This window comes from Haemorhous mexicanus, chromosome 1 (genome assembly GCF_027477595.1).
Source record: "Haemorhous mexicanus isolate bHaeMex1 chromosome 1, bHaeMex1.pri, whole genome shotgun sequence".
Taxonomy (NCBI): Eukaryota; Metazoa; Chordata; class Aves; order Passeriformes; family Fringillidae; genus Haemorhous; species Haemorhous mexicanus.
In genome coordinates this window covers 66,723,135-66,739,709 of record NC_082341.1, presented here as the reverse complement: position 1 = coordinate 66,739,709, position 16,575 = coordinate 66,723,135, and the positions used below count along the sequence as shown (strand labels likewise).

The 16,575-nt window shown below is 41.1% G+C and overlaps 1 protein-coding gene across 3 annotated transcripts; it reads right to left on the bottom strand.

Moving 5' to 3' along the window:
• Positions 1-8,611: 8,611 nt before the first annotated feature.
• On the bottom strand, positions 8,612-14,282 carry LOC132330236 (transmembrane protein 14C-like). Of its 3 annotated transcripts, none has more exons than XM_059852318.1 (5): positions 14,183-14,282; positions 13,895-13,978; positions 11,322-11,423; positions 9,354-9,441; positions 8,612-9,171 (listed from the first exon to the last, which is right to left on the bottom strand). In XM_059852318.1, exons 2-5 carry the CDS (start codon positions 13,968-13,970, stop codon positions 9,114-9,116), a joined length of 324 nt encoding a protein of 107 aa, XP_059708301.1. In that variant the 5' UTR covers positions 13,971-13,978; positions 14,183-14,282; the 3' UTR covers positions 8,612-9,113. The 3 variants fall into 3 exon arrangements, with proteins under 3 accessions (XP_059708301.1, XP_059708308.1, XP_059708295.1); XM_059852325.1 differs by having other exon boundaries at positions 14,087-14,225; XM_059852312.1 differs by having other exon boundaries at positions 14,091-14,225.
• Positions 14,283-16,575: the final 2,293 nt, after the last annotated feature.

Here is a 16,575-nt window from a genome sequence, read left to right as displayed (position 1 = left end):
AGCACCTCCTGCCCTCCTTCTCCATGGACCTTGGTGTCTGCAGAGTTTTTCTTCTCTCATGTTCTCACTCTGCTGTTCTCTGGTTGGAATTACAACTGCACCACATTTATTTTGATTTCTTCTTAAACATGTTATCACTGAGGCATTATCACCCGTTCTAATTGGCCCAGCCTTGGCCAGCAGCACATCCATTTGTGGAGCCAGGGATTGGCTCTGCTGGACATGATGGAAGCTTCTAGCAGCTTCTCACAGAAGCTGACCCTGTAGACCCCGCCTGCTTCCAAATCCAAGCCATACAAAACCAATACAGCTGGCAAAAACAAGCTTATTGGTATTTGGGTGTCATTGAGTCCATAACCCAAATAAAGCCATATTTACTGTTCTTGCCATATCATCTGTTGTTTTCAGCTTATAGTGTGCCTCTACCATGCTGCACCCACCATAGCATTTTATGATTCTGAAGAAATAAAATGTATTTGTTTTTTACCTGAATTTCATTTATTACCAGAGACAGATTGCTGGCATTTGTGCACTTTGCTGTAGGCTTATATGAGAAAGACTTTTGAGGTGAGGAATAATGAAGGGTCGGGATTTCTATCTGAAGTCATATTTCTAGAGCATTTAATAATTTTTAAACATTCTCTCCAGACAGAAAGCAATTATTTTACTTATTGATACAATCACTTGATATTGTATTTCAGAAGTATAAAGGAAAATTTCATCTTAAATTTATCTTCTGCTCACATGCATTGCAAGAACATGGATGAGCAGGGAAACAGTTAAGGAAACAAACAAAAGATTGGGTAGAACACATAGCAGGATGGTCTACCTGGAATGGGGTGAAAGAACAATGCCCTGTTTGCTACATTGTCAGTTTGAGCCTATCAGAGACAGCAGTAGCACCTCTGGATAATGCATATAAGAAGGGGAAATAAGTTACTGCACAAGAGCAACTGCAACTGGAGAGAGGAGTGAGAACATGTGAGAGAAACAGCCCTGCAGACAGCCAGGTCAGTGAAGAAGGAGATGAGGGAGATGCTCCAGGTGCCCAGATTTCCCTGCAGGCCGTGGTGAAACAGCTGTCCCCCAGCAGCCCTTAGAGGTCCACAGTGGAGCAGAGATCCACCTCCAGCCCATGAAAGACCAGGTGGATGTGCCTGAAGAAGCCTGTGATCCTTTGGGAAGTCTGTGCTGGAGCAGGCTCCTTTCAAGACCTAGGGACTGGTGGAGAGAGAAGCTCAGCCTGGAGCAGGTTTGCTGGCAGGACTTGTGACCCCATGAGGGAGCCACACTGGAGCAGTCTGTTCCTAAAGGATTGCACCCTGTGGAAGGAACCCCTACTGGAGGAGTTCATGAAGAGCTACACCCCATGGGAACGACTCACTTTGCAGAAATTCATGGAAGTCCATCTTCCATGGGAAAGAACCCATACTGGAGCAGGGAATGAGTGTGAGGAGTCCTCTCCCTGAGGAGGAGGGAGCAGGAGAGAAAATGTGTGATGAACTGACCTCAAACCCCTCTCCACATCAACCTGGGCCACTGTGGGGAGGAAGTGGAGAAAATCAGGAGTGAAGTTGAAAGGTGTTTCTAAGATTTAGTTTAATGTCTCACTGTTCTGCTTTGACTTGATTGGTAATAAATCAAATTAATTTTCCCCATGTCCAATCTGTTCTGCTCATGATGTTAATTGGTGAGTGATCTCTCCTTGTGCTTAAATCCCTTCATTATATTTTCTCTCCCCTGTGCAGCTGAGAAGGGAGTGATAAGAGTGGCTTCAGTGGGCATCTGACATCCAGCCAGGGTCAACCCGACACAGATTTGAATGAGGTCAATTGCAGTGACCCAGCTAAACAAGAAGCAATTAACAGTAGGCTGACCCCTCTTACCCTTCCTCCCCAAAACCTTCACTGCTCCTGGGGACAAAAAAAACCAAAAAAACTAAAACACACACACACATACACAAAAACCACAACAAAAAACAAACAACCCTCCCCCCAAAAAAGAGAGAAAATTGAGATTAGCACTAATTAATTAGGTGTCACTTAACATGGTTTTTTTAAACAGTTAACTCTTCTCTTTCCTGCTACTGCATTTTTAGCATATGCGCCACACCTTGCTGTGGTTGATAAGGGAGGATTTGAAAGTGTTTACCATAGTCTTTTAGCTCATCTTTTGGTGCATTGTTATGGAGAGCCCTGACTAAAGCAGAGTGTCTATAGGTGACACCATAAAGTTAACACTCCCGTGAAAGGAACAGTCTTGAGGAAAGTCCTGATCCTTGAGGATTGAGATGCCCTGAAAGGGCGCTCTGTGGGATATATTCTGTAAATCAATATATCATAAAATCCATGGATTGTTTCTGCCTCCATGCAGCACACTGTTCCCTGAAGAAGCTGGTGGTCTAATGGTTGACAGCTAAGAGGAACAGGAATAATTGCAGGCTGCTGCCACCTCTGTCTAGGAAAGTCACAATGCCTTCTAATACTGGGCATATTTACTTGCTTGACAGTATGGGAAGAGGATATGCAGAAGAAAATGTCATTTGTTTTTTTATCATTGTTATTCGCTATTTATCACTAGTAAAAAGCAAAACCATAGATAAGCAAACAAAATGCTTTAAAGAGTGTAAATCAAACTCCTGTGCAATCATGGTACTGTGTGTTGCTGTGCAGAAGCATGAATGTGTGTGTTAATTGCCCACCTGGCCATAAGGAGAACGTGGGTGAAGTTGGGTCTGTGTTGATCAGTGACTCTGTGCTGCCCGAGAAACTGCACGCTAAACAACCGACTGTCCTTCACATAAATAAATGAATTTATACAAAAATACATTAATATGGATGATATTTATAGGTATAAGTTGAACAGAGTGTCCTGGTTTTTTGGCAGGGATGAGACAGTAGTGGCACACGGAGGAGAAAGTCTGGCGACAGGCCCCAAGCTGATGTAAATGCTGCAGGGTTGCCAGGTGAGGTAGTGTCTGGGAGCTGAAGATATTGCTGTATATAGGACAAACAATGCAGACTGGAGCATCTAGCACACTGCTAAACACCAGGGATATGTAACCACACAGAGAACCAGAATGATCATTTTCACAACAGATTTATGGATTAAAATACTTTCAGAAAATTTTAGGATTGTTGCTCTGTGTCCGTTGACACAATTTTTGGATTCCTAGCCCTATCACAAAAATTTTTCCTGCCTCCCAGGCTCGGCTTCATTCTTTAAACAGAAACAGAACCTGAGAAAATGGACCTCTCACCTCAGAATATTTTACATCTTGTCATGACACCACAGACCTGCAGGAATCTCAGTGGAGGGAAGTTTCTGTCCGGAATTTAAAAGCGTTTACTTTGCTCCTGCTGCTTTTCATCTCTTTTCTCTCCTTCTGGTGTGTATTTTCCTGCCCTGCTGACTGTGGTGCTGCATACTAATGGAGCAATACTTGGCCCATCCCCAGAGGAAGTTGTGTGCAGGTTTATTGAGGAACAGAGGGGTCAGGAGGAATTTCAGCGCATCCAATAACTCTCCTACTGGTGGGATGCCTTCAGGTAACAGCACATGATTTGATGCAAGCCATTTTCTATTGTTATAGCACTGCTGAAAGAGCACGGATCCAAAGAAACTTAGCCGACACCCTCTCCCTCATTATATATATATTTATTCCAACAGCTTACAAAACTATAACGCTTATGTGTTTTCTAAAAATGCTTAGAGAAGGAAGCCTGTCCTGCTAAATCTCTTCTGCTTGTGAATCAGGCTGACAACCGGCAGATTTTGTTTCTTGCTGTAAATAGGTGAGAAAGACCGGGCTGATCTTCCAGTACAGATAAGTGATTTCCTTCAGGGGGTGTAAGAAGAGTGGCAGAAGGGTTTTATTTTCATTCCTCGCGCGATTATTATCAGCTCCTTAGCAGCACGACCATTGGATTGCACAGTATGCTTGGTGAGAAAAGCCTTTTGCCCCAGGATCATTTCCTTTCATTCCTCAGGCCAGCACAAAGGTAATAAAGAAGCTAAAGACCTATTCAGCTGAGAGAGCCAAGCATTTGTGTTCCAGCATTTGGCGTTCCAGGTCAGATAGCGACAAGTGGGCAAACCCTAAATTGGAATTGGGTTGATTATTATTTATCCTTGTCTCCACGTCTCGGGGTGGGCGGGGTGTTTTTCTCCCCCGGCTGACAGCGGCCGCATCGGAGCCGCGCTGCCGCCCTCTCCCGGCTCTGCGCGCTGCAAAGCTGCCAAACCCTCTGCATTGCCAGCACAGCCAGCCACCGCCTGGCAGGCAAACAAGGGGGAAACAAAACCAGGGAAAACAAACAAACAAGCACCGAGGAGAAAATGGGAAAAAAATTACAAAAAAAGTGGGGGGGGGGGGGGGGGGGGGAGGAAAAAAGAAAAAAAAAAGAAAAGGTGGGGGGAAGGGGGAAAAGAATAAAAGGGGGGAATCAGAAGAAAAAAGGAAAAGCAGAAAAAACAAAGAGAAAAAAGGACAAAGAAAAATGAAAGAGAGATAAAGAGGAGATGGAGATGGACATGGAGATGGAGAGGATTGTTCTTCAATGAAGGGGTGGCCAAGCACTGGAACAAGATCTCAGGGAAGTGGTGATGGTCCCAAAGCTGTTGCTGTTCAATAAGCACTTGTACAATGATCTTAGATATATAGTTTCACTTTTCGGTTGTTCTTTGTGGAGTCAGGAATTGTACTCAATGATCCTCACGGGTCTCCTCCAACTGAGAATATTCTATGATTCTAAATATTAGCACTAAGGCTCAATCCCACTTAGTTACCATGCTTGCAGGACAGGATCTCAAAAATACAATAGCAATATATTAGCAAATCCTAACATTTGATGAAATAAGGCAAATAGACTTTAGCTGTACCATTTTTTTTTCTCGTTAGGGTTTTTCTAAAAGAGTATCAAACCACTGTATGAACTACCAGTGCTGAAACAGTATCAGTTCCAGCTACCAATTCTTGCTCCTGGGGCAGGGAACATTTTATGCCACACACAGTGTAAGACAGCAATGTAAAAGACAGACAGGGAAAGGATACAGAAAACATTATCTCCATTTCAGAGTTCAGAAGAGAAGCACAAAAAGACTAAAGGGAACACCCAAAGTCAGTTGTGCACTGGACTGAGCTGGGAATATTGCATAAAAACATAAGCACTTTGATCTGTTCCATCATGGCATTTCAAGGAAGCAGGAGAGGAGATGAGGGCAGATGCTTCTGTGCTATTACTGACACAACATTTTTCCATTCTTAATTGTAGGGATTGTGGAGAAACAAAGCCTTTCCTCCTCATGTCATAACTGCTTGGAGGTTCTCCTGACCTTTGTTTCCCCCTCCCATTTTTCCAGGTGATTAAGCTGTGCAGTCAGAAAGCATGACTATAATGCCAAGAAGCCAGCAATTTTAACACCACAAAAGGATAATTGTGTAATACTTCAGGCCATATTAGTTTCAGCACAGACTGACCCTCAGCTGGTGATGACAGAGTGCCAACAGCTCCCAGCACAATGACTGACAGAACTGGGACATGGCAAATTGCACTTTCAAAGCCTGCAGCAGAACAAGAGTTAGGGGACTCGCTTTGCATTAAAACAGGCTTATGCCATATTCTTAGAACAAGTGATAAAGTAGGACAGCACATGACTACTTCCCTTCTAAACCATTCCACTTGAAACATCTTTCATCCACCTCTCATTCTCCTTTGCTGGCTTATGAAAGACAGTTGCCCATACTACTAGTGTAACATTGCCTGAATTCTTACACTATGGCACACATTTGTACTAAATTAAAGAGATTTTTGCTACCTGCAAATGTCACATCAGCTGGGAAGAGCAGCTTAGGTTGTGATATCCATCACAACCTAAGTAACCTCAACCCAGTGGTGCACTTGAGCCTGAGTATGTTACTGCTGAACTAGAGGTCTCAGTGTTGTACCTGTAAAGATTAAGCCATAACTGAGACACCCAATTGTTCAATATTTTGACCCTGCCCCCAAAATATTTGCTCACATTTTCACTAATTGGGTGCTCTGTAACATTCCAAACCTGTATGTATGTGATGCTGCCTCAATGTCAGCAATTGGAGCACCAGAGGGAAGATCCTGACTTAGACAGCCTGGAGTTAATCAGAAGTAAATATGTAGGTGAAATCCAGGTTGTCCACTCTGGGCAGAGAGGAATCTGAGTTCCATCGCTCAGCTTCAGGATGTTTCTGCATTTTTGCCAGTTAGTACCTAGCTTTAAAAGAAGACTTTAAAAATAGTTGATCCTTTTCCCACAGATCCCAGGAGCTTTGCCAACTGTTCTCAGCTGTGGCATGACTTCCCCTGTCAACATTCTCCCTGCAGGATACCCCACAGTCTGAGGCAAGGAGCCCTTCCTTGGGAAGGGAACTTGAACCCATCCAGAGCAGGAACTGAAGGGAGTCCAACATCTCTCACTTTCCAGGACTTAAGGTAAGCAAGTGCTGTTAAAAAGACAGGATTACACAAAAATTACAAAATTTAGGGCAAATTCCTACTTTCAAGAGATCCCTTACCTATCAAAGTGATTAGAAAATTCCCTCCTCTGGTCCTGAGCAAGCCACTCAAGAGAGGGGTACCTGACAACTCCTCTTGCCACCCAGTTTCTATCAGGCATGTAGATGTGGAATGAAGGACCTGGGCCCTTACTCTAGGAACGAGGATTTGACAACTTAAATTCTTTTCTTCTCTCAATTCTGTAATGTTCTGGATGTGTGATTAAACTCTGAGTTGTTGAGTCCTGGTGACTCAGTATGTGTATAGTAAAACTAGTTTCCTGTTCCTGGATCTTTAAAAAAAAATCACTATTCATTTCAGCTTGTGCTGACAGTTGAAACTGTAAGAAATATTAAACTAATATTTTTTTCTTCAGAGTGTGCTTTGAACAAGCAGCCTTAATTTAAGAGTTATTTTAGCAGTTCATTTCCCAAAAATAACTCAATCATTCTTTCCAAAATCCATGTACAAGGTGACTCATAACATGAAGCTCCACTCAAGCCATGGCATAGCCACAGTGGATTTAATGCAAAAGCAATTATCTCAATTTACATGGAGACCACTCTCAGTTGGAAAAAACCCCAGAAAGAAATCTTTTAGAAGTAGCTAACAATCAGACTAAAAGCAGGGGCAGCCTGGAAAAAGGATATTTATGTCTTTAATTCTTGAATGGCTCAAGAAAATTCTGTACCAATGACAGAATTTTCCATTCAATTACATGGGGTGATTTAAATACATAAAAAAGGTAATTACAAAACTTCTGTTAGATTTTGCTTAAAGTATAGTCAAAAGAGACCGATTTAACTGAGACTAGAATTTCAGACATGCTTTAACATGTTTTCAGTGTTGCTCCCTGGAGATTCATCCGGTACAGATCAGGTTATTTAGAGATTAGGTGCCTGGAAACCTAAAGAGAGGTTACAATATGAAATAGATTCAAAAACCTGGAATCAATTTTGTAACTTTTGCTAAGAGAATTGATAACACACAGCACAAGTGGCCCAACATCTATAGGTCTGCTTGTAATTACTACTTTCTACTACAATAGCTTCCTGTCTACTACCATGTGGGCGACCATTGACTCACATCAGTAGAAATGTCACTCTGACTCAATACTACTAAATGCCATATTCAGAAAAGGAAATACAAGCACTGAAGTGACCACCAAAATGGAGAAATTATGTAGTTTGCTATCTGCTTTATGCAGTTTGAGGCAATTTTTACAAATTCCTTTAAACACTACAAAATGGAAAGTGTGTAAGATGTAGCTAATTTAAACCTGCTTTGCCATTATCATGTTAAGCAGTTGACAAGGTTCTGATATAATCAGTGGTACAAAGGTCCCAAAGTAAAATCCTAAATAGTCACTACATAAAATAGAACTTTAAAACAGAGTTACACTCGGTAAGAATACTAATTTATCAATAATTATGTATCACTAAAGAATAGGCTGATAAAGGAATTTCTTTCACACATTTCTTGCCGCTCCCTTCCATCACAATGCTAAGCCCAGGTGAGCTGTGTCTGCACTAACAGAACTGCAAGACTCAGTGCAGGAGAAGCAATCAAGGATGGAGTGACAACAAAAGCACCAGATGCCACTGATGCCTCTTCCACACTTCAGTCCTCAGGCATCACAGCAGAACAAGGAACCCTCCTGACTCCAGGGTTTCCTAGTAAAGACAGAGTTGGAGAGGCACAGCCCCTCTCCTAAGAGATAAAAATAAAATGCTGATACATTCTATTGTCAAATAAGCCTGTAAGAACAGAATTACATAGTGTTAGGGTATTTTATTACAGTTGCACAGTCTAGATCACATTCAACTGTTCATTTAATCTAGCACAAATCTCAATTAATCCTCAGGGTAAGTTCCTTTCAAACAACTTCTTAAATGAAATGTTAATGAAGGCCCATAATTTAATCTTCTGTCCTTCCATTTATAAAGTGATTTTTAAATATCATTGAAAGACAGCACTTGGACACTAACAGTCCACTGCAAGGACTGCCACTGAGAAAACAAGGTGAAAAAAATAGCCCTGTTCCCCAACACAGAAATTGATAAAAAAAAAAAAAGGCCAAATAAAGGTTTGTAACAAATTTTACTTATAGAAAAGCATCGTTCTAGCATCATTTCACAATAAAAAGGCAAGATCTGTTGGACATTATAAAGACATGGTATATCAATTCAGAATGCAACAGGTACAGCACACCATAATACTCAGTATAAAAGGTTTGAGACACACTATTGTATTTAGCCAGTTACTCCTGGTGCCTCTTTGTGGATATTTTCTTAATTACAGGATATTTTCTCTCTGCTTCATACATGTCAGAAGTATATTTTGTGATATAAAAACCTGAAAGTGTTAAAATACATTGAAACATGCCAGAAAAATCAAACCCAGGACCCATTTCTCTCTATACACAAAGAGCTCTACCTCATATATAAACTATCTGTCCCATCATTGTACTCCCCCTTACAAAAAAAGATTGATGCAGAAAATTTTTCCATCTTCTCACTTCTGCATTCATGCAATTTCATGATCAGGTTTCCTTTTCCAAATACTAAGATGTAAAATTAACAGTTACTTTTCCTGGGGTTTTTCCAACATCTTCAGTGCTAATCTTCCAACCATTATCAAACTGTTTAAAGGGAAAAAAACATATAATTTAACAATAAAACCAACAATTTGTCAATTCACTTTCAGATACTTCATCCAAGTGATGCATGGGAACAAAAATAATACACAAAATATGATTCACTCCATCTCAGTTTAATGAAGTGAATAAGAAATCACACACAGGAGGTTAAAAAAATATTGTACCTGACACCAGCAATTAGCCCTGCAGGCATGAATTTTCTGGAATGGTAAAATCTTGTTCCCATGACAGCAGTCAGTGCTCCAGATGTAACTTAAATGAGAGATTGTACAGTCCAGTCAGCAGAGATGTATGTGTGGGAAAAACATAATTAAAAACTAAAAGAACAGAGAGAAGAAGTAGCAGCATCAAGTAAAAAGAGAAACAGGGTTACTTCACTTAATGGACTAAGAGAGTCAATAAATTGTGTAAATTTTAAAATGCCTCAGTTTGTAAAGAGTAAGTATTCTATATCAAGTTCTAGCAGATAGTGCACTCCATATCCTTCTGCACATACTTCTCAAATTTGTTTTCCAAAATGTGCTCTTTTTGAGACTGACAATAATTTATGATACAGTGCTCCAGAACTCACTCCTTCCACACACAGGCTAATCACTAAACTTGTGCACATAATTCCCTCACTTCTCAAAAAAGGGAGAGAGAATTTGTCTAACTTGTAGTAATGTCTAACATGTAGCATCATGTTTATTTTGTAGTAATTCTGAGAATTAACTAATTTGTTATCTAATTTGTAACTAATTTGTTATTTTGACTTCAAAAGGGGAGTGTGCTAAGCATTACTAAGGTGAGAATTATTTATCCCTGACCACCTGACACAGAGACAGGAGCCAGGTACTTTCACTGTCTCAGTAAGACAGAAAGGACAGTCCCAGAACATGGTATCTCAAATAAAGACTGAATACTAAAAAACTATAAGGGAAACATACGCTGATAGCATCCTCATCCTTAGTATGCATCTGCATCAAGTGGTAACAGCTACACACATTGTTCCAACAACTCTTTTATCCCCTGCCATTGCTTCTATGTGATGACTGGTCCTGCAGGATCCAGTTCATCTTCAGTCCTAGCCATGACATCCTTCCTACCTAACATCAGACAAAATATTGTCACTTACTAATCTCACATAATGCGATATGTAAGAGACTGAGACCATAGTCCAACATAAAACAAAACAAAAATATTTCAGTATTAAAATGCTTCAAGCTCTAATTAATAGCCTAGCTTCAAAATATGCACATCTCAAAATGAAATTTTGTTTCAAACAGCAGCAGAACACATCTTCTTCAAAAACATTAAAGCACGAAGAGGAAAAGACTCCATATGCTACTGAGCTACAGAAATGCATCTGTCTCTCACATTTGGGAAAACACTTGACCTCACACTTCTTCAGCTTGCTGTATCAGTAGTTTATTAAGTTATTAAGGCTTGACCATGCACAGCTTTTGGCCTGGCCAGGAGGTGTGGAAGTGGATTGCCTGTAAGCAAAGCTGAAGTGAAGAGAAATACTGGGCCTTCCCCTTTCACTTCTGACTTTCACATGTCAGAGACAGATGCTCTGTCACTGCTTCAGAGAAAAAATGCTGTAGTCAGTGGTGGCTCTTTAAACACTGACTAAGCAGTAAATCTTCACAGTTACCTTCTCAAATCGGGGGGAAGGGAAGCTCCAAGTCTGAGAAGGAAGAAACAGCATTGCTGAAGCTTGTGTCTCTCTAAAATCTCCCCAGGCATCAACACCTTTGTAATTCCACATATTTGTCATTTATAAAAATAAGCCAATCACAATCTCTGCCATTTTCTGTGATAATAAAATAGTCTCCTAGGGGTATGGTCAGTCTGAAGGGGAATCCCACTTCCCAAAATGTAACAGCTTCCTGCAGCATGCTCAAAGTACAAGGATCCAGCCAAAAATATGTCAGGAATCCATTTATTAGCACTTCCCTTGCACTGTGATCCTTCAAACACATCAGTATAGGACACATGCATGCTGGCAGCCACCAGTTCAGTTTAGACAGCACTGAAATTTGATTTGTAACACTATCTGTGTTTAACTCTTCTGCAAAGACTTTTAGGTACTCATTTTAAATATATAGGGTAAATATAATCCTTTTCAAATAAAATTTTAAATTACTTACTCAGAGAAACCCAAATGTTATTTGGATTCTGTGTGACCTGATAAGCACCCAGTCCAGCCAAACTCCCAAAGAAAAGGCCAGCAGCTAGTGATGGAACACTACCTGAATAAATGGAAGATAATGCATTGCTTAGAAACTTAAAGATTACATTGTTCAGCAGCTGAACTGTTTTGTAAAACAACAAAAATTATTAAAAAAAATTATGGGCTTTCATCATTCATTGACATAAAGAAGATTAGAGAAGGGGGTTTTTAAGATAATGAGACCATGCTGATCAGCACCAAGAATCTTCAATTACTCTTGCATAAGATACATACAGAATTAGTATTTAGTTCTCTAACAGCAAAGCCATTAATACATCCATGATTGAAAGAACAGTGAGAAAAGCAAAAGAATTGGTGTTTTCCTTGCACAAACTGAAGCATGTTGCTTCAAAACAGTATTACGAAAATTCTTTGAGAGGCAGTAAAATAGAATGACTAAATTGTAAGGATTTAAGATCAGTAAAAAGGACATGTGAGTGGAATTGGGCAGGAGGGCATTCAAAGAATTGCCAAGGAGCAGTAGCTGAACAAGAGAGGTCATATCTCCTAAGTACACCCGAGATTTGATCCAAAGGTAGCTGCAGCCTTTGGAAGAAGGTTCCCTGAATGTACCTAAAGTTTGAATCAGGTCCTCAGTATAAATGACAATCCCAAGCTACCAGAAAATAAAGGATACCACATCTAAATTGGTGATTTATTGAATATATCAAGTAATGAAGTAGCATGATCACTGTGAGTGGTGAATGCCCTCCATAAGGCCAACAGAGAATTAAGGACTTAATGCTACTGAAGGTGGTTCTTTATACATTCCATTTCTGAGGTCGCCTTTCAAAGACTTGAGATTGAAAAACTAAGTTGATAAAGATCTCCTCTCAATGTTAAGGTAGGACTGCATATTGCTTCCAGAAAGTAATAATTTTCAATCATCAACAAGGTTACTGTAATATTGCTTTGTATCCTGCTTTTGGTATAAAAAGCAAATAGAAAGTGCCTGATATACTTGCACACGTGCAAGGAAAAGGTGCAAACTCTACTAGGCGGCTGCTTTGCACAGAATACGAGTTTAAAGTAAATCTGTGGTAGCTACAATGCTTTCCACAAGCCTGGGAGCCAAGAAACATCTATAATTTCCTTGAATTTTACCTCAAGGCACTGTTTAAGTAGATATGACACACACTTATAGGACAACCACATCACCCGTGACTCAAGAAGTTCCTCCATCTCAAAACACAGGGACCCAGAGAACTTGCTAAATGAAGACAGAAAAATCAATCAATAAATCACTCACTCACTCACTCACTCACTCACTCACTCACTCACTCACTCACTCACTCACTCACTCACTCACCCATCCTTTGATTGCCATGTTCTCATACTGTTCCAAAGGCACCTACTACTGCCCCCTGTCTGTGTGGGTAGACAGATCAGTTTGTAAAAGAACAGATCAGATCAACTTAGCTCTACACATCAAAGTTCCATTTTCTTTTGGTTTCTCCAAGTTATTAGTAAGGATATAATGGCTCCTTTGTATGGTTGGTTTGTTTTTTTTTTTTTCTCTCCAGCAGTTACCATACAAGTTTCTGTTCCTCTTCAATAATCCTGTGACCTGGATTCCCTTGCCTGAGCATAACCATGCCCTCCCAATCAGGTTGCAGAGGACAAGAAAGACACCCACCATTTCATAATGGCCTTGGAGAAATACAGATGCAATTAGTAACTTAAGTTCTCAGTATTGTCCCTTCTGTCCTAAACTCCACTCACAACCCAAAGGATAAATCTAGGCCAATAGAAAACAAACTGGAACAGGCACCTAGCATCTATCTAGTCAAATGCACTGGTAAGAGTCTTACTGACTTCAGCAATGGCTCTTCCTATCATAAAAAACAAGAAGGATTAAGGATTTTCAAAGCTGAAAAGAGACAGTGTTGCAGCAGGAATGAATCCACAGTTCTGTCTGGAGGAGGGCAAACTCAGAAAAAGGACAGGAAATGAAAGCAGTAGATCAGAGGGTAAGCTTACGATGCAGAGCCCAGAAGAAAAACAAGTTTAAGGACTGATTTGCAGTGTTCAGCTCTACTTGGAGAAAAGATAGTTCTGAAAGCTCTCTGCAGCTTGCAGTATATTGTTATCATCAAAGATAAAAATGGGAATAAATCTCTTAAGGAGGAAAAGTGGTGATTTATGTCATTTGAAGAAACAGAACACTTACAGAATGCTTGTATTTTAAACAGCCTTTCTGAAGCAAACTTATGACAGTTCACCCAAAGAGCACAGAGCAGATATCAGCATCCACCAGAAAGCAGATTATGGCCTTATCAGCACCAGCTCAACTCAAAATCCAGCACACCCCACCAGCAGCAAGTTATCAGCGCATGGCACAAACCGATAAAATTTACATATGGGTCATCTTCGAGATAGGAGGCTTTCGTAAAAAGCTGCCCAGCTCACACCAAGTTATTGGGGAGAGGGAGGAGTGGGTGCGGGGGTGGGGAGGAGGGAGGGAGACAGAAGCACCTTTCGGCACCCTACCTGCTTTTGCATAGCCAATGATCCCTCCGGATGCCACCAGGGCGGCGTAGCCAAAGCCGAGCCAGTCCACTGCCATGCTGAAAACTGGAAGAGAAATTTGGGATGAAGATCAGCACCTCTTAACCTTTTTCAGGGAGGAAAAATTTAAAAAGCAAAGCATTTTGCAACGGCAAGCTTTTCCACGAGCAAGACCTGCCTAAAGCCTATGCCCTGAGGCGAGCCCAAGGGATGCAGCCGGCTTTGTTGGGAAGGCAGCCCCGGGGGCACAGGGACACTGCCGGGTCCCACCTGCGCGGCGGCCCCGCTCCGCTGCAACCGGGGCGGAGCAGGCGGCGGAAGGGGAGGCGAGGCAGCCACGCACCGCCCAAAGCTTCCCTTTTCCGGCTGTTCTGGGGAAGGAAAGAAAAGCTCCAAATACGAAACCTAAGCAAAAGCTCACTCAAGAGGCAGGGCCGGGTGAGGCCTGCAGCCAGGGGTTGCGGAGAAGGAGGCGCTGGTGTCTTTGCACCTACGTGCAGAGCTCCCGGGAATCCTCCGGCACGGCGGGAGGCGGGTATCGGGGATGCCCGAGCAAGCCCCGGTGCCTACAAATGACTCTTTTACAGAGCAGGTTTTGTGCTCGTGTTCAGTGAGGGTCAAAGCTCCTGCGGAACTGCAGTCGTGTGCACCTAATCCGTCCCGGTCCTCATCCAAAAGTGGGGTTACGTGGTACAGCTGAGAATTTGGGCTTGGGTTTTGGTGTAGCGTGAGCTACAACTCTGGGCAGCCTACAGGCTGCTTCCAGCTTTGATCAGTAATTTCAGTATAGCTCTTGTACAGAACACATAGAGGATTTCTGGGACCTCCAAATTACAAACTAGTACACCAGAAAAAGCAGTCTTCTGCTGTAGAAGTTATTCAACAGTGGGAGATGGAAAACATCTTGTAAAGAAAATGTTTGGCATTTTTTTTTAGCCTGGAAAAATGTAGAGATGTTTGCTGCCTACAAAGCTAAACTCTCTTTTCTGAGTGCTGAAATGGATTTTCTTCATATAAATTGATGATATTACTCAAATTGTCCCATGGATGTTGCACCATAAAGAAAGAAGAAGTACTCCTGTAGCCAGATCTCTAAACTGAAGGGGTTTGATTAATCTTCATAATAGAAGGCATAAAATATGAGAGGCCTGTACTTTCTGCAAAATGCAGCTTTCCTTAGCTGCATTCAGATTTTGCCATCTTTATGAATTAGCGTAATGGTCAGAAAGTGGGGAGCACTTTAATTCCTTTGTTGGTCTCAGTGGTTTAAGTAGGAATCTCCTCCCTCCGTGCAAAGTGCCACAACCAACACCTATCTAAGCTCTAGTGGATGGTATTTCCTCTTTAATTCAAGCTGTGTAATAGCTCCGATGTTCAAGCTTCACTGGGCTCTGCTTTGTGATCCAGCACAGGGATTCCCCAATAGGGGAAGCAGGAAAACTGGAAGAAATCCACAGCTGCTGGAGCTGTTGAACTCACCTGGGCCCTGAGCTGTTGCTCCTTGCAGCTATGGCTCCATCTACTCTCCCAGTGTCATGCTCACCCACCCCTTCTGACAGGGACAGCTTTGCACTGCTGACATCTCCTCTCTGCACTGCTGCCTCCCCTCAAAGCAGTTCCCTGAAAACTAGAATGGAAAATGTGCTGAAAAGGAAGATGTACACAAACAAACTGCAAATTACTCATTAGTAGAAAAGTATTCACTCAAGGTATAAAAATGGGTTTTCCCTTAAGGACCGTTCTTCTCTGTCTCCACTTCATAAATCGTTCTGAGTCTCATGAGATGCGTAATTCTTTGTTACTACACAGGGGATTTAGATTTTTACAAATGTTCATATTTACTTTTAAGTCCATACTTTAGAATCCAAATTCTGTGGAATTTTTGCTTTTTAATCTTAAAATTACATGTAGACTGGATTTTTTTCCTAGTGCTTCTGCAATTGTGATCACTGTGTCCATGAGCTCATGTGTTTAAAAATTCAAACAATAAAAACAGTTTAGCAGTGGCAGACATTTTGTCAAGGACATAAGATAAGCACTATCAAATAGACATAAGATTTTACAAGTGAAATCGCTGTACACTTATTTAATCTTACACTTTTTAATTCTTATATTTACTGTAGAAGCCTTAGGAATTTAAAATCTGGCATTTTTATGGCACCTTTCTGTCAAGTCAACAAACCATTTGAAGTCCTGCATTATTTGCATGTGTTTGTGAACACAAAGTTTTAGGGTACCATTAAAATTAAAAGCTGTGTAACCTCAAACTTAATCTCTTTAATGTTGAATTAAACCGAACTTGCATAAATCAGCTATGTTGAATATCCAAACAAGGGGCTCTGTTCATTTATCTAAGTAAGGAAAACAGTTACAGAAGGTAAATATGGACACTCACTTCCAAGAGAATACTGCTACTGCCACATGAACAATTCTGTAACAGCACTGATGATGCTCATTTTGCTTCAGTGTCAAAGCAAAGAGCTGAACTGGAGTTACATCCTGTTTTATATCTCTAAACTAGCCAGCATTCCTGTCTCCATATTTGGCTCAATCTTTTTTCTGATTTTCTCTACTTTTTCTCTTGCTACACAAATAAGGAGGAATGGATGAAGTGAATCAGAACCAAGCAAAATTCCAATTACTCTTTGAAAACAGAAATAGTA

Excerpts from the sequence above, each read along its gene's own strand:
- LOC132330236 (XM_059852318.1), bottom strand. The coding sequence starts at position 13,970 with ATGGCAGTGGACTGGCTCGGCTTTGGCTACGCCGCCCTGGTGGCATCC. Across the intron at positions 11,424-13,894 it reads CATTGGCTATGCAAAAGCAG|GTAGTGTTCCATCACTAGCT; the intron begins GTAGGGTGCCGA and ends CCATTTATTCAG. Across the intron at positions 9,172-9,353 it reads GGGCTAATTGCTGGTGTCAG|TTTGATAATGGTTGGAAGAT; the intron begins GTACAATATTTT and ends CCCTTTAAACAG.